This window comes from Pristiophorus japonicus, chromosome 12, assembly GCF_044704955.1.
Source record: "Pristiophorus japonicus isolate sPriJap1 chromosome 12, sPriJap1.hap1, whole genome shotgun sequence".
NCBI lineage: Eukaryota > Metazoa > Chordata > Chondrichthyes > Pristiophoridae > Pristiophorus > Pristiophorus japonicus.
In genome coordinates this window covers 160,782,586-160,800,898 of record NC_091988.1, presented here as the reverse complement: position 1 = coordinate 160,800,898, position 18,313 = coordinate 160,782,586, and the positions used below count along the sequence as shown (strand labels likewise).

Here is an 18,313-nt window from a genome sequence, read left to right as displayed (position 1 = left end):
AGAGAGAGGGAGCAGTGGGAGGGGGGGAGGCAGTGTGGGGGGAGAGAGAAAGAGCAGTGAGTGGGGTGGGTGGGGGGGGGGAAGAGAGAGGTAGCAGAGAGGGAGGGGTGAGCAGTGAGTGAGTGGGTGAGAGAGAGCAGGAGGGGTGGGGGTGGGGAGAGAGGGAGGGAGCAGTGAGTGGGAGAGAGAGAGGGAGCAGTGAGTGGGGGGGGTAGCAATGAGTGGGGAGAGAGGTAACAGTGAGTTGGGGGGGGGGGAAAGAGAGGGAGCAGTGAGTGGGGGGGAGGGAGCAGAGGGGGGAGGGGAGAGAGAGAGAGAGGGGGGGGGAAGAGAGAGAGAGAGAGAGAGAGAGAGAGGGTGGGGAAAGAGGGGGAGGGGGGGAATGAGAGGGTGGGGGGAGGGGGGGAGATAGAGGGTGGGGGGAGGGGGGGGAGATAGAGGGAGGGGGGAGAGAGAGAGAGGGAGGGTGGGGGGGGGAGAGAGAGAGAGAGAGAGAGAAGAGAGGAAAGAGAGGAAAGAGAGAGAGAGAGAGAGAGAGAGAGGTTGGGGGCAGGGGGGGAGAAGAGAGAGAAGGGGGGGGGGAGAGAAGAGAGAGAGAGGAGGGGGGGGAGAAGAGAGAGAGAAGGGGGGGGAGAAGAGAGAGAAGGGGGGGGAGAAGAGAGAGAAGGGGGGGAGAAGAGAGAGAGAGAGAGGAGGAGGGGGGGGAGGAGAGAGAGAGAGAGAGAGAGAGAGAGAGAGTGGGGGGGAAGAGAGGCGGAAGAGAGAGAGAGAGAGCAGTGAGTGTGGGGAGAGGGAGGGAGCAGTGGGAGGGGGGGAGGCAGTGTGGGGGGGGAGAGAAAGAGCAGTGAGTGGGGTGGGTGGGGGGGGGGAAAGAGAGAGGTAGCAGAGAGGGAGGGGTGAGCAGTGAGTGAGTGGGTGAGAGAGAGCAGGAGGGGTGGGGGTGGGGAGAGAGGGAGGGAGCAGTGAGGGGGGGAGAGAGAGAGGGAGCAGTGAGTGGGGGGGGGTAGCAATGAGTGGGGAGAGAGAGGTAACAGTGAGTTGGGGGGTGGGGGGGGGAGAGAGAGGGAGCAGTGAGTGAGGGGGGGGGGAGAGAGAGAGAGAGGGGGGGGTGGAGAGAGAGAGAGGGTGGGGGGAGGGGAGAGAAAGAGAGAGAGAGAGAGGTTGGGGGGAGGGGGGGAGAGAGAGGAGGGGAGGAGAAGAGAGAGAAGGGGGGGGAGAAGAGAGAGAGAGAGGAGGGGGGGGAGAGAGAGAGAGAGTGGGGGGGAGAAGAGAGAGAAGGGGGGGAGAAGAGAGAGAGAGAGAGGAGGGGGGGGAGAGAGAGAGAGAGAGAGAGAGAGAGAGAGGAGGGGGGGGGGAGAGAGAGAGAGAGAGAGAGAGAGAGTGGGGGGGAAGAGAGGCGAGAGAGAGAGCAGTGAGTGTGGGGAGAGGGAGGGAGGGAGCAGTGAGTGGGGGGGTAGAGAGAGGGAGCAGTGAGTGGGGGGGTGAAAGAGGGAGCAGTGAGTGGGGGGGTGAAAGAGGGAGCAGTGAGTGGGAGGAGGGCAGTGACTGGTTTGTGGGGGGGAGCGAGGAAGGAAGAGTGGGGCGGGGAGCGAGGAGAGTGGTGGGTGCAGTGGGAGAGGGGGGAGGGGAAGAGGATGCAGTGGGGGGTGAGGGGCAGCAGGGCAGTGGCCATGACCTGAGTTATCTTAATGCTACAGCTCTAAATACTTAATAATATAAAATGAACAGTTTTAACCAAGGTATCCACTATGATTGGATTCTCCCAGCACAGTCTCGTCCGATCATTCATTTTTTTTATGTCAATAAATTTTCAAATATTTCAAACTAAGCAGTTGCATTCAAATGGCGCAGTGGCACTTTTGTTAAATTTGAATCCGATTAACAGAAGCGGATTGCAGTCTGAGCGCTGATTATGCCTGTCGCCTTTTACCAAGACCAAAGCCAGACAGTGTCCCTGACTGTAGCTTGTCTTTTACTGGAATACTGCATAAAGGCCACCAGGAATGTCATAGTGTGGGTAAAGATCATGCAAACTGCACATCTGTGGCAGCTGGCCACTGCCCACAGCCTTGTGCAATGTAAGTGTTTGGGGAGGTGCTCATCGTATTGCCACGGTGGTGCTGGGACCACACATGCTGTGCTGAATGGATTTTTGCTGTATGTTTTTTAAAAAAAAAAACATTTTTGCTGACTCGTTTACATTTTCAAAACTTCTGGAAGCCTGCTGAAACACAGATGGGTGGCAACCCCACCCTGTCACTACACTGCTAATTACTATTTACTAAATTTACAGTTTCCCTCACGATGGTGGTTCTTGAAGTTTAAAATTTAGGTTGGCCATTTAGTGTTAGCTATCAAAAGGACAGCAGAGGCCACGGGCTCGCGTCCAAATACCTCGAACACAACGTGGGTACAGTACTTCCTTCCCTCTATATTACCAGCAATGTTAACGCCACTAGTACAGGAGGGCGGAGAAAGAGTTTTGTCAAATACAGCAACTGGTAGAAATGAGGCCAACAGCCTGAGGCCCCACACCATTTGCAGGAGATCTGCGTTTACATTAAGCAGTAGTTAAATATTTGAGTGAAATTTATGATCACATTTGTGGTAGTTATTTCCTATTTCCACCTCCGTAACATTGTCCATCTCCGCCCCTGCCTCAGCACATCCGCTGCTGAAGCCCTCATCCATGCCTCTGTTGCCTCTAGACTTGACTATTCCAACACACTCCTGGCTGGCCTCCCCCATTCTACCCTACGTAAACGTGAGGTCATCCAAAACTCGACAGCCGGGGTTCTAACCCATACCAAGTCCAGCTCACCCTGTGCTCGCTGACCTACATTGGCTTCCGGTTAAGCGATGCTTCGATCTCCCTCAGCACTGCACAGGAGTTTCAGCTTGGATTTATGTGCCCAAGTCCCTGGAGTGGGGTTTGAACCCACAACCTTCTGACTCAGGCGAGTGTGCTGCCCACTGAGCCCCAGCTGACACAGCAATTTGCAATTATACAGTGCTGTAGGGTAGGAAAACATACCACGGTGCTTCAGAGGCACGGGGAGCAGAATGGGTGCTGAGCTGTAGGTGGAGGGATTAGGAGGGTCAACCAAAGGGTTGGTTAGAAAAGTGGCTTATGTGGGGGGCTCTTAGAGTCAGAGAGGGAGATAGAGGGTCGGAGGAAATTCCAGAGTGCGACCACAGGATCCTGAATGTGAATGAACTAATCTTAAACAAAATGTATCATCCAAGGAAAAGACTGAGAATAAAAAAATCAATATACATTGCATTTCAGTCGGCCCTTGTTCTGTTTTCGATTTATACAATCTATGTTCATGTTTCTTGGCAGTTCTATAAAGCTAACAGCTATGATTGGGAAAGCCAGCCATCGCACCCATGTTTACCTTTTTGCTTGGAAATATATTTTAATTTAAAAAGAAATAAGCTAGAGGGGTCTGCTGCTTTATTTGGCAAATACATTGCCACGTCTCGAACTGTGCCATACAGAGCAGGGAAATGCCAGGGTCAATCACTGCTCTGTGCTGTGTTAGCTGGAGGGGGGGGGTGGCGGGGAGAATGATTGGACTCAGCATCCTAGGGCTAAAGGCTAAGATCAACCAGGGGTCCTGCTCTTGATTTATATTCAGGAGCCTGTGCTATAAAATTTACACTTAGTTGATGTTGGGCTTGGCTGTGTTGCATTCCACAGTTGAATAGTCTGCTCAAACTGTTTAGGTTTACATGAACAGTGGTTACTGTGGAATTATATACTTTTATTTAACCCTATCGTAAACCTCTATGGCAATGCAAATGGCCATCAACAAAACTGTCTCCTCCAATCCTTAACGAGGTTGATCCCTGAGATGACCAGATTGTCTTATGAAGGCAGGTTGGGCCTATACTCATTGGAGTTTAGAAGAATGACAAGTGATCTTATTGAAACGTATAAAATTCTGAGGGGGTTTGACAGGGTAGATGCAGAGAGGATGTTTCCCCTCGTGGGGGAATCTAGAACAAGGGAGCATAGTTTCAGAATAAGGGGTCGCCCATTTAAAACAGAAATGAGTTTCTTCTCGGTTGTAAATCTGTGGAATTCTCTACCCCAGAGAGCAGTGCAGGCTGGGTCATTGAATATATTTAAGGTGGAGATAGACAGATTTTTGACCGATAAGGGAGTGAAGGGTTATGGGGAGCGGACAGGAAGTGGAGATGAGGCCAAGATCAGATCAGCCATGATCTTATTGAATGGTGGAACAGGCTCGAGGGGCCGAATGGCCTACTCCTGCTCCTATTAATGTAATCCTGCCTTATATACCGAATGAAATGAGTCCTGGATGCAATCTGAGGCCTAATTTCCATTAACAAAGGAATTGTGGCAGATGGACAAGATGAACTCGGAGAGGGCATGGGGAGAGATCAGGCCTGGCAACACTGTTTGTAACATTCTTCCAGATCTCTGCAAACATCACATTTTATACGCTTCCAGGAGGTCGATCTTTCCCTCTCAGTATGTACGCCTGCTCCTCCAGCTATCTGTCTATCTCCATCTCTTTCTCCTCTGTGACCTGTTGCACTGTCACTTGAACATTAAGTATGAGTATGGTTTTGATTTACAATGTCCCTTTTTTTTAAAAAAAAACGTTCAAAATGTGCCAGAACATATTTCTAAATCAGAAAACCAGTAGTGAAACTGTTGCGTCCCAAATAAAAGCAGAAAGGGCTGGAAATGTGCAGTGGACCAGTCAACATCTGGACGAACGTAGGAACAAGAGTCGGCCATTCTGCCCCTCGAGCCTGTTCCGCCATTCAATCAGATCATGGCTGATCTGTAACTCAACTCCATTTACCTGCCTTTATTTCATATCCCTTGATACCCTTGCCAAACAAAAATCCACGATCTCAGTCCTGGAAATTTTAATTGAGTCGGCATCCACAGCCTTTTGGGGGGTGAGTTCCAAAATTCCACTATCCTTTGTGTGAAAAAGTGCTTCCTGATTTCACTCGAGGATAGCTCTAATGGCCTGGAAATCCCGGTTTCCTGGGTCTGTACGGAGTGTCTACAGACCCTGGAAGGCATCGCAAAAGCCGGTTTTCAGCACACAATGCGCATGCGCTGAAAACCGGCTTTTCCGATCTGTCGAGCTGGAGCTTGACAGATCTCTGGAGCGAGGACATTTGCCAGGGCAAGATTGCGGGATTTACACACATCTTGCCCAGAAAAGGGCCTCAAAACTCTTGTGCCTGATAAAAGCAGGCGCATAGCCTACTTTTACAGGCGGAAGAGTTTTAAAACATACAAAAATATAATAAAATGAAATTTAAAAAACACTATTGTTAAAAACCCTGCCCATTAAGAAGTTTATTTTTAACTCTAATTACAAAACTTAGAAAAAATATATATTTTTCCGATTTTTTTTTTAAAAAGGCATTCAATTAGTTTTAATTATGTGAGGTGTGTTTTTTATTGTGGCGTTTAGTGTGTTTTTTTTCTCATTAATAGCAATGAGAACGTGTAGATATGAAGTTCTTATTGCTATTAGTGAGAAAGCTGTAGAATACTGTACCTGATTGGCTGAGCAGTCACACGTGACTGCACCTTCTGCGTGGGAACCTGGAGGACGGGAGCACACTTCGCAGCGCGGGAAGAGAAGGCCTCCCCACCGGAATCCCACGCTCCTCCGGGACCACCAGGTACTTTCATAGAAATTTTTCAGGTCGGAGGCATCCGCCCGCGGGAAGCCTCCGACTGCAATTTCTGGGCCAATGTTAAGATTGTGCCCTATTGTAGAGAAAGACTGACTTATAATTGAGGTGGGACCCATCTATTTCAATTCTGCCTTTTCATAATATTTTTCTCTCATTTGTGGCTGGAATACAGTTTCCATAAATAGAGACCTCTGAACAAAAACCGGCATTTAGTCTTTGCTGGATTTGGATTTGAATGGCGCAGGTTTAATAATTCATCTTGAAATGCAGTTTAAAAAGCACTCGCATGAGAATACATTGAATGCCCAAGATGTTCTCCCGTGTCCTCAGAAGACAGGAAACATACATACAGGCTAACTTCGTCACAGTTATGTATAGACGAAATAATATTCAGAAGCAAAAAAAAACAAGAACTTGAATTTCTATAGTGCCTTTCACGACCTCGGGACATCCCAAAGCACTTTACAGCCAATAAACAACTTTTGAAGTGTATTCACTGTTGCAATGTGGGAAATGTGGCAGCCAGTTTGGGCACAGCAAGCTCCCACAAACAGTTAATAACCAGATGATCTGTTTTTTTAGTGATGTTGGTTGAGGGATAAATATTTATCAGGGCACATATTACTAATACAGTACAGTAACCAAACTCATGAAATAGGAACTGGTTAGATTGTTTTAAAATAAAGGATCAAGCCAGTAATTCTTGCAGCTTTTGTGGTAACAGTCTCTGGTGGTGGTGTTATTTATGAGGTGCTGCTCATAGCATTCCTATTCTACATTCCGTGCAAAGACCAAGTGGAATAGAGGAGTAAATTGACAGGAGGGTGGAGGGGCTATGACTTATCATTTTCTGCGAAGATCCTACTCTTTCCCTGCAGCAACCAGCAATGTATTGTCAGTTTTTAAACCCAGCAAACAATCTGATAATGGCTTGAGGTAAATAGCCCACTCTGCACATTCCCAGAGATTGAGCTTCACACTTAATCACGGCACAAAATTACAACTCAGAAAACAGTATTACAACTCTGGTCTGATTGTGCAATGGCAAATATATTTTTCTTTGAAATGCTGACAGATGTGTTTCCAGAACGTTGTGTCTTTATTTGATTATGGCACTCCTGACATTTATCTTTTAATCTTGCAATGTATCAAAGATTGATCTATTTTTGTCTGTGATGTGACCATACTAATCTTCAAAGGAAGTGTCAGCCATGGCTCAGAGAGCACTCTGTCAGACGATGTGGGTTCGAATCCCACTCGAGACTTGTGCACAAAAATCTAGGCTGATGCTCCAGTGCAGTGCTGAGGGAGTGCTGCACTGTTAGAGCTGCCATCTTTCAGATAAACCTTAATCTGAGGCCCGTGCCTGCCATCTCGGATGAATGTAAACGTTTCCATGCTGCTTTTTCGAACAAAACCAGGGGCGTTCATTCTCCTGTTCAATATTTGTACCCCAATATTACTAAAACAGATTATCTGCTCATTTTTCATTGCTGTTTGTGGAACCTTGCTGTGTGCAAATTGGCTGCTGTGTTCCCCTACATTATATCAGTGACTACATTTCCAAAAAAGAAAAGTACTTAATTGGCTGTAAAGCGCTTTGAGACCTCCTGAGGTAATGAAAATGTATGCGTTTTTGAGAGAGAATTATGACCTTTCAAGCCTGTACAAGCTCTGTACTTTGAAGGTCACTCCCACCATTCATTTTGGAACAAAGAGGAAAAGATTTTAAAATTAGGCTCTGAAAAGATAGACTTGGTAGGGGGCAGGGGGAAACAAGCGGGCCTGGGAAAGAGTGGAGGGAGAGATGGATAACAATGTAATCAGAATGGAAGTCTTTACACTTCCGATTAAAATGTGTTTTAAAAGCTCTTATTTTACTAGTCTAGGTTTGATATTTCGATAACTTAAATTACCCCGATGTGATTTGTTTAGTTTTAATTTTTTAATCCTACTACATGCAAAACCAGTCAGTTCAAGGGCCACTAGAAATTTCCCCAGACCTGCCAGCAGCTGAGCATAAATACATATTTCTCTTACTTCTGGTGTCACTTTGTTTATAACACAAACCCCTGAATTCTGTGGGCTTCACCGACAGTAACATTTTCGAATAAAACCGCCTCGTCTGACCCTCCTCGTCTCTGTTGCTCTTTTAATTGCAGGCTTCCTTCGAAACGAGCGGGGGACAGGATGGAGCTGGAGGAGAATGCGGTGCAGAGCAGCAGTGATGCTGCTCCCCCGGGGCAGGAAGAACCCTCGGAGAGCGGCATGGCAGTGGAGACGTCCGAGGCGGTATCTGCAGACAGCAGCGACACAGTAACCACCCTTGGCATGGTGTCCGAGGCAGACAACGGTTCGGGTGTCGACTCTGGCGTGGGCCAGAGCTCGGAAGAATCTATGGTATGGTACCGGAAATGGAACTCGAACCTGGGCACAACGTAAAAAGCTGCATGTCGACAGCAAATGTCTCAATCCAGCAAGATGATGGGAATTAAAGATGTAATCGCACCATTTGCACACCACTATCCATCAGACCAATTTGGAAAAAAAGCCCACATGAGCTCGTCCAAATATGTTAAATTGTCCAAACCCTTCGACCAGCGATCTATCGAAGTCAACTGTAAATTCTTGGGATGGAGCCCAATGCCTTCATTTAATGTTGAGCCCAATTAACCACTTTTCTCTCAGAATGGCTGGTTTATAGTTCTTTAAAATGGCCACAGACAAGCGATTCACAATCACATTGTCTTACTTGCCAGTAATCTACTAAATGGTTATTTTAATTTTTTGCCCCTTAAAATGGAAATTCCAGGACTAAGCAATTTGCTTAACACACAGGATGCTTGTGTAATATCCAGTGCTAATTCATTTTTATTGAGGAAAACAATGTAGAGAGCATTGAAATGTCTCTAATTTCAGTGAATCATGTAATGATGTAATAACGTGTCTTTGAAAAGTAATTTTTAGCCACTTTACAGAATGGGGCACACGGTTGTTTAATAACTTTGTATAGATTACTATATTCATTCCATTCTCCCGGTTTTAAGTTATGTAGCAACTTGCATTTATATAGTGCCTTTAGGGGGGGAAATTGCCGCCGCCTTTCAAGCCCATTACTGCCCCTAAGAGGCGGTAAGGTCTTTCTGCCTGGGGGCAGGTGGCAGGGCTGACCCATCCACAGTTGCCCCTGAGCCGGGTGCAGCGGGAAAGGGTTTCCACCACACCCCATGTTTCCGGCACGCCGACCCGGTGGCGACCCCTTTTTCGCACCCTGTGGGGAATTGCCCCACGGGGCCGCGGCCGATCGATGCCCTCGACAACTTCGCACGGCAGGAAGCTGCCAGTGGCTAGGCAATGCCTCCACCCTTAAAGGGGAGGGCACACTGCCTCGGCTGCCATTTTGTTTTGTCAGCCGACTCTGCAGTTGACCTGACAATGGCGGCCGCTGGTCCACTAACGGGCAGCTCAGTACCCCCTCTTGGGTGCCGCCGAACCCCTCCCTGGTGGCCCAGTGGGCTCCATGTAGACCTCGCAGAGTCCCTCCCCTTGAAGTGAAGAGGAGGAGCATTGCAACGCGTCATCACTCCTGACCCAATATCCCCTCGAATAACACCCCAAAGTGCTGGGAGGCGGTGTCAGATTTAAAGAGCAGAATTTTACAGCTCATCCCTCTGACTCCCGCCAGGCGGTGTACTTCCGGATAAATTGAAGTGCCCTCCCCAATTTCGAGCTGAGGACAATTTCGGCCCCTTAATGTTCATTTTTTTTTAAAAGCCCTAAGGCTCTTCATAGAAGGGCAATCAGACAAAATCAGCCAAAGAAGCAGATATTGGGTGGGGTGACCAAAAGCTTGGTTAAATAAATGGGTTTTCAGAAGGGTCTTTAAAGAAGAAAGGCAAAGTGGTTTTGGGGGGGTAGGAGGCAGAGGAAGACCAGGGTTGTAGGGTGGAAGAATATTAGAGATAGGGAGGGTTGAGGCTATGAATGGATTTAAACACAAGGATGAGAATATTACATTGGTGACATGATGGACTGGGAGCCATTGTAGATCAAAAAGGACAGGCGTAATTGGTGAGCAGAACTTTGTGCGGATAAGATACCAGCAGCAGGCAGTGGAGGATGCGAGGCTGGCCAGGAGTGCATTGGAATAAACGAGTCTAGAGGTGACACGAGCATTGATGAGTGTTTCTGCAACAGATGGGCTGAGGCAGGGGCAGAGACAAGGGATGTTACGTCGGTGGAAGTAAGTTGTCTTTGTCATGGAGAAGATATGAAGTTATCAGAACATAAGAAATAGGAACGGGAGTAGGCCATACGGCCCCTCGAGCCTGCTCCACCATTCAGTACGATCATGGTTGATCTGATCATGGACTCAGCTCCACTTCCCTGCCCGCTCCCCATAACTCCTTATTCCCTTATTGTTTAAGAAACTGTCTATTTCTGTCTTAAATTTATTCAATGTCCCAGCTTCCACAGCTCTCTGAGGCAGCGAATTCCACAGATTTACAACCCTCAGAAGAAATTTCTCCTCATCTCTGTTTTAAATGGGCAGCCCCTTATTCTAAGATCATGCCCTCTAGTTCTAGTGGAAACATCCTCTCTGCATCCACCTTGTCAAGCCCCCTCATAATCTTATACATTTCGATAAGATCACCTCTCATTCTTCTGAATTCCAATGAGTAGAGGCCCAACCTACTCAACCTTTCCTCATAAGTCAACCCCCTCATCCGTGGAATCAACCTTGTGAACCTTCTCTGAACTGCCTCCAAAGCAAGTATATTCTTTCGTAAATATGAAAACCAAAACTGCACGCAGTATTCCAGATGTGGCCTCACCAATTACTTATATAGCTGTAGCTAGACTTTTGTGCTTTTATACTGCATCCTCTTTGCAATAAAGGCCAAGATACCATTGGCCTGTCTGATCACGTGCTGTACCTGCATACTATCTATCCTTTTGTGTTTCGTGCACAAGGACCCCCAGGTCCCACTGTGCCAATATTTAACTGGAGATTACCCTTAAGCCAAGTCTGGATGTCAGACAAACAGTCTGACTTTAAATTGGACTGTTATAGGATGATCAACATGCTGTCCTTTTGTAAATGAGTCTTATCAATGTTTGCTTCAAATTCTAAAATATAAGTTGTATTTGGGTATTTTTATTCTGGGGCAAAGCTGTTTTCGATGGGGCAGTAAGAAAGGTTGTTGTTTGTTGGCACTGAGACGTTACTGGGGTTAACGGGGCATTCTTGCCCCCCTCTTTCAGTGGTGTAGCAAACTGGGGAAGGTTTCTTCATGAAAAAATGAGCTCAGTGCTCTGAACTATCTGATTATACTTTGAACCCATAAGCTGCTGAAATCTTTCATAACAAATACGTTTCCTTTTGCTGCGATATTCCAGGAGGTGGTTCCTGAAACAAGTTCCAGCACAGATGTCATCACCATCGAGCACCTTCCAGACTCCTCCTCGGTTGCTCAGTCCACTATGGTGTCCAGCGTTTCCACAGTTACACAGTCCATCATGGTGTCTGAGTCTGCCCAAGTGCTGGTCCACTCCAGTGTGGCACTGGATGGAGCCATGATCGTGTCTGACTCGACCGCTTCTACATCCTCCGACCTCGGCTCAGCTATCGATAAAATTATCGAGTCTACGATTGGACCCGACATCATGCAAAGTGAGTGCCCTTCGAATGTTCCCAATGGAGATCGTGCTCATCACAGAAATATAGGGAGTTATTAGACACATTTCTATGTAAATTGATTACCGACCTGCCTCCGGGCCTTGGTGTAGTTACATAACATGAGAATTCGGAGCAGGAGTAGGCCATTCGGCCCCTCGAGCCTGCTCCACCATTCAGTGAAATCACAGCTGATCTTCCTCCACTCCACTTTCCTGCACTATCTCCATATCCCTTGAATCCCTTAATAATCAAAAATCTATCGATCTTTGTCTTGAATGTACTCAAAGACAGCCCTCTGGGGTAGAGAATTCCAAAGATTCACCACCCTCTGAGTGAAGGAGTTTCTCCTCATCTCAGTCCTAAATGGCTGACCCATTTAAAGCCTGTTAATTGGGACTGGCTGGTGAAAATAAGTTACGTAGTTGTTCAATAATTCCCATTAATAAAAAAGGCAAACTAATTAAATGTTCCATTTTTTAAAAAAAACAAAGGCAGCTCAATGTTTTGGCTATGAAACCCCTCATCAGAGCTGAAAGATTATGCCCAAGATGCTAATTTACCTTTCTCTTTGAGATGTGCATTTTCTGGGTTTTATATCCGATTTCTCACATTTGCAATTAATAAGCTATCTGCTGTGTTCTTTTGGTGATGGTGATGATTTGTGCTTTGCCCAGGTTGTATCGCTGTAACGAGTGCAGGCGATGAAGGAGCTGAAGCCACACAGTACCTTGTACTGCCAGGCCCTGATGATGGTGAGAATATAACTCTGCGGGGTTTTTTTTTAATGCAGTTGTGGAGATGCAACAGTTGCCCACAAACATAATCTGTGTTTTTTCCGCTGGATGGTAAAGTTTTTACATGTAACCAATAAAGTGTATAGTTGTTCAAACTTTTTTTTAAAAAGTCAATTAATTGCACTAGTGTATAACTTGCTACAGGCCTACATGACAATTCAACTTTTCTGTTGTGGTTTATCTTGAACATTGACATTGCTCCTATGTATGCGAGTAGTTTGTAAGATGCTCTGTTGGAAATCAGATCACTTGCTCCAGGCTATTGTTGTTTGGATGGTATTTAGTGCCCAGTTACCCCTGACTTTGACACACTCATGTATTTTCTTTAGGTGGTCCTATTGATTCTCAGATGTGCACCTCTCAGATGTCCAGCTCCAGGCTTTCCAACATGTCGGGAGATGGGTTGGCAGAGGGGCCGACATCCACCTGTGTAGACCATCTTGAGCAGCATGACCTGTCCAACCTGGAGGACATGATGGAGGTGGTGGTAGTGCAGCAGTACAAGTGTAAGATGTGTCCATATAAAAGCATCTCGAAGGACAATCTGATCAACCACATGAAGGATCGCCATCTCAACATTGGTAAGCATCAGTCCAATGCTCATTACACATGTATCTTGCTCCTTGTTAATTCACTCTCTAAATCTAGAAATCTTTGTTATTTGCACACAGCTTTATACATCTAAATCTTTGTTCTCAACCTCTTCCCTTCCTCACCCCTTGCTTGCTCCCTGACGTCTGCTTATACCAGGTGCAGTTCCGTTTGGAAGGAAGGGAGGGAGGGAAACTTCATGCTAAATTAATCCTTTCTCTCTCAATATTTTAGGGTTAGAGTTAGGTTTCAGTTACCAATTTCAGGCTTTTAGTCACAGAGCAGTCTGTCAAACCGCTTCTACATCAGATATTAAACCAGGACAGAGCTGCTGTCCCCTTCTCCTTAGGCAGTCCCTCGGAGTCGTGCTATCTGGGCACACTCCGCCGTTTGCTGAGGGCGAATTGATATCCTTGCTGCTTTTAGGTGCCAATCTGAGCTTTCAAACAGTACAGGGGACTCCAGTCCAATTCCAATCCATTGACCTGCATTCCGAATACTGCCTGTGAGGTAGGTCCACCTCCCCTTCACCCTTTGTGGACTTCATACCCCATGTTGTGGAAAGTCATCAGAGCTAGAATTCAATACTGTTCTATGCCCATTGAGAGATGGGGTTATCCCAGCATCTCTAGCAACAACATGAACTTACAATTATATAGCGTCTTTATCGTAGTAAAAACGTCCGGGAGCATTATCAAACAACATTTGACACCGAACCACGTGAAGAGATATGGAACAGGTGACCAAAAGCTTGGTCAAAGAGGTAGATTTTAAGGAGAGACTTAAAGGAGGATAGAGGGGTTTAGAGAGGGAATTCCAGAACACGGGGTCTAGGCAGCCGGACGCCAATGGTCAAGCGATTGAAAATTGGGGATTCATGAGGCTAGAATTGCAGATATCTCTGAGGGTTACAGGGCTGGAGGAGGTTAAAAAGATAGGTCACGACTGTGGAGGAGGTCAAGGCAGTGTAGGAATTTGAACACCAGGATGAGAATATTAAAATCGGGGTGCTGCCGGACCGGGAGCCAATTTAGGTCAGCGAGAACAGATAGGTGAATGGGATTTATTGCTAGTAAGGCTTCGGGCAGCGAATTTTGGATCAGCTGAAGTTTATGGAAGGTGGCGGGTGGGTGGCTGGCTAGAAGCACAGTGGAATAATTAAGTCTGGAGGTTACAGCCGTATGGATGAGGGTTTCAGCAGCAGATAAGTTGACGCAGGGACGGAGACGGGTGATGTTACGTAGGTGGACGTAGGCAGTGTTGGTGATGGAGAAGATACGGGTCGGAAGCTCAGCTCCGGGTCAAATAGGATGCCGAGGTTACGAACATTCCGGTTCAGCCTCGGGCAGTGGCCAGGGGGAGGTTGAAGTCGATGGCTGAGGAACAGAATTTGAGCCATTGTCTCCCTTTTTAATTGGAGGAAATTTCTGACCGAGGCAGTGGAGAGGTTGAGAGAATTGGTAGTGAGGTGGAGCTGCGTGTCGTCAGTGTATATGTGGAACATGACGTGTTTTCGGATGATGTCGCCAAAGCACAGCATGTAGCTAAGAAATAGGAGGAGGCCGAGGATAGATCCTTGGGGGACTTCAGAGGTACCGATTCAGGAACGTAAAGAGAAGCCATTGCAGGTGATTCTCTGGCTCTGACTGGATAGATAGGATTGGAACCAATTCTAAAGGGGCAAAGTGTGTTAGAAAGACAAGTCTGAAGGTTCTGTGCCTCAATGCGAGGAGTATTCGGAATAAGGTGGCCGAATTAACTGCGCAGATAGCAGTTAACGGGTATGATGTAATTGGCATCACGGAGACATGGCTCCAGGGTGACCAAGGCTGGGAACTCAACATCCAGGGGTATTCAACATTTAGGAAGGATGGACAGAAAGGAAAAGGAGGTGGGGTGGCATTGCTGGTTAAAGAGGAAATTAATGCAATAGTAAGAAAGACATTAGCTTGGATGGTGTGGAATCGGTATGGGTGGAGCTACGGAATACTAGGGGGCAGAAAACGCTAGTGGCAGTTGTGTACAAACCACCAAACAGTAGTAGTAAGGTTGGGGACAACATCAAACAAGAAATTAGGGATGCATGCAATAAAGGCACAGCAGTTATCATGGGTGACTTTAATCTACATATTAATTCGGCTAGCAATGCGGTGGAGGAGGATTTCCTGGAGTGTATTAGGGATGGTTTTCTAGACCAATATGTCGAGGAGCCAACTAGGGAGCTGGCTTATCCTATGGGTGATGTGTAATGAGAAAGGACTAATTAGCAGTCTTGTGCAAAGCCCCTTGGGGAAGAGTGATCATAACATGGTAGAATTCTTTATTAAGATGCAGAGTGACACAGTTAATTCAGAAACTAGAGTCCTGAACTTAAGGAAAGGTAACTTCGATGGTTTGAGGCGTGAATTGGCTAGAATAGACTGGCAAATGATACTTAAAGGGCTGACGGTGGATAGGCAATGGCAAACATTTAAAGATCACCTGGATGAACTTCAGCAATTGTACATCCCTGAATGGATTAAAAATAAAATAGGGAAGGTGGCTCAACCATGGCTAACAAGGGAATTTAAGGATAGTGTTAAATCCAAGGAAGAGGCATATAAATTGGTCAGAAAAAGCAACAAAAGTGAGGACTGGGAGAAATTTAGAACTCAGCAGAAGAGGACAAAGGGTTTAATTAAGAGGGGGAAAATAGAATACGAGAAGAAGCTTGCCGGGAACATAACTGACTGCAAAAGCTTCTATAGATATGTGAAGAGAAAAGGATTGGTGAAGACAAACGCAGGTCCCTTGCAGTCGGATTCAGGTGAATTTATAATGGGGAATGAAGAAATGGCAGACCAATTGAACAAATACTTTGGTTCTGTCTTCACGAAGGAAGACACAAATAACCTTCCGGAAGTACTAGGGGTCCGAGGGTCTAGTGGAAGGAGGAACTGAAGGATATCCTTATTAGGCGGGAAATTGATGGGATTGAAGGCCGATTAAATCCCCGGGGCCTAATAGTCTGCATCCCAGAGTACTTGAGGAAGTGGCCCGAGAAATAGTGGATACATTGGTGATCATTTTCCAACAGTCTATTGACTCTGGATCAGTTCCTATGGACTGGAGGGTAGCTAATGTAATGCCACTTTTTAAAAAGGGAGGGAGAGAGAAAGCGGGTAATTATAGACCAGTTAGCCTGACATCATAGTGGGGAAAATGTTGGAATCAATTATTAAGGATGAAATAGCAGCGCATTTGGAAAGCAGTGACAGGATCGGTCCAAGTCAGCATAGATTTATGAAGGGAAAATCATGCTTGACAAATCTTCTGAAATTTTTTGAGGATGTAACTAGTAGAGTGGACAAGGGAGAACCAGTGGATGTGGTGTATTTGGACTTTCAAAAGGCTTTTGACAAGGTCCCACACAAGCGATTGGTGTGCAAAATCAAAGCACATGGTATTGGGGGTAATATACTGACATTGATAGAGAACTGGTTGGCAGACAGGAAGCAGAGAGTCGGGATAAACGGGTCCTTTTCAGAATGGCAGGCAGTGACTAGTGGAGTGCCGCAGGGCTCGGTGCTGGGACCCTAGCTCTTTACAATGTACATCAATGATTTGGATGAAGGAATTGAGTGCAATATCTCCAAGTTTGCAGATGACACTAAACTGGGTGGCGGTGTGAGCTGTGAGGGGGACGCTAGGAGGCTGCAGGGTGACTTGGACAGGTTAGGTGAGTGGGCAAATGCATGGCAGATGCAGTATAATGTGGATAAATGTGAGGTTGTCCATTTTGGGGGCAAAAACGCAAAGACAGAATATTATCTGAATGGCAGCAGATTAGGAAAAGGGGAGGTGCAACGAGACCTGGGTGTCATGATTCATCAGTCATTGAAAGTTGGCATACAGGTACAGCAGGCGGTGAAGGTGGCAAATGGTATGTTGGCCTTCATAGCTAGGGGATTTGTGTGTAGGAGCAGGGAGGTCTTACTTCAGTTGTACAGGGCCTTGGTGAGGCCTCACCTGGAATATTGTGTTCAGTTTTGGTCTCCTAATCTGAGGAAGGACGTTCTTGCTATTGAGGGAGTGCAGCGAAGGTTCACCAGACTAATTCCAGGGATGGCAGGACTGACATATGAGGAGAGACTGGATCAACTGGGCCTTTATACATTGGAGTTTAGAAGATGAGAGGGGATCTCATAGAAACATATAAGATTCTGACAGGACTGGACAGGTTAGATGCGGGTAGAATGTTCCCGATATTGGGGAAGTCCAAAACCAGGGGACACAGTCTTAGGATAAGGGGTAGGCCATTTAGGACTGAGAGAAGGAGAAACTTCTTCACTCAGTTGTTAACCTGTGGAATTCCCTGCTGCAGAGAGTTGTTGATGCCAGTTCATTGGATATATTCAAGAGGGAGTTAGATATGGCCTTTACGGCTAAGGGGATCAAGGGATATGGAGAAAAACAGGAAAAGGGGTACTGAGGAAATGATCAGCCATGATCTTATTGAATGGTGGTCGAGGCTTGAAGGGCCGAATGGCCTACTCCTGCACCTATTTTTTATGTTTTCTATGTTAAATAGGCGAGGGCAGTCCCACCCAGCTGAACAACAGAGGAGAGGTGTTGGAGGAGGATGGAGTGGTCAACCGTGTCAAAGACTGCAGACGGTTGAGGAGTTCACCATGGTCACAGGACATGAAATGGCTCCATCAAAACTATTTCACAAAGGGATCATCATTAGTTGATTTTTTTTTTCCCCCACATTTCTATATTCCATCTGTTGCCCTCCAGTCAGCGCAATTGAAATCAGGTGTTCAACATGTGATTCGAGGTCCCACCACTCTGGTGTCATGTGTTGGAATATTGCTGAGAATGGCTCTTGACTTGACCAAAAATTAGACTGCAACTATTACTCTTTAATGGAACCCTTTGATGACATGGGGTATTGTTGCAACAGGAAAATCAAAAATGTAACAGAACTACAAATAATTTTTTAATAGAACCTTGTGTATTCCTTTTGTTCTGGATTCTTCCATTTTACTTCATCATATTCCTCTTCACACAATTACGAGAGAAGAATCAATTTGTCAGATCTTTGAATGAAAGGGTCTGTATTTTGAAATCTCTCAATGCATGTATTTTTGTTGTAGAGAGCACCTGCTTACAGTATACTCTACAGTTTCTGTACAGCTTATGGCATTCTCTACTGCTAAATCGAATGACATTTGCTGCGTTGTGAGTTAAAACAAAACCTTTATCTGTACTTCCATGCCATTTCTTAGCAGGTTTTCTATGTAAAAAAAGAGGGAGGGGACGGCCGAGGAAGCAGAATGCGTCACCGAGACCGGAGGAAAATAAGGTCCAGGAGCTGGAGCAAGAGGAAGAGGAGGATGATATTGTGGATGCTGGAGCCATTGATGACCGAGAGGGTAACGCACCATTCGTAAAGTTCAGGAGCAGACTTGTTCATTAAATGTGCCTGCCTCAGAAAAGAGAACCAGAGGTGCACAACAGTCTGCAGCCAATACATAGGAATGAGCCTGTTCCATCATTCAGTGAG

The 18,313-nt window shown here is 46.3% G+C and overlaps 1 protein-coding gene across 1 annotated transcript in view; it reads left to right on the top strand.

Annotated features, from left to right (window-relative positions):
• LOC139276885 (zinc finger protein 335-like) overlaps nucleotides 1–18,313 on the top strand; it is a 143,491-nt gene that overhangs the window by 51,718 nt on the left and 73,460 nt on the right. Inside the window, exons 14-19 of the mRNA XM_070894883.1 lie at nucleotides 1,874–2,078; nucleotides 7,863–8,100; nucleotides 11,101–11,374; nucleotides 12,055–12,132; nucleotides 12,504–12,755; nucleotides 18,036–18,182. Coding sequence (XP_070750984.1) covers nucleotides 1,874–2,078; nucleotides 7,863–8,100; nucleotides 11,101–11,374; nucleotides 12,055–12,132; nucleotides 12,504–12,755; nucleotides 18,036–18,182 — 1,194 coding nt within the window. The remainder of the gene's footprint in view (nucleotides 1–1,873; nucleotides 2,079–7,862; nucleotides 8,101–11,100; nucleotides 11,375–12,054; nucleotides 12,133–12,503; nucleotides 12,756–18,035; nucleotides 18,183–18,313) is intronic.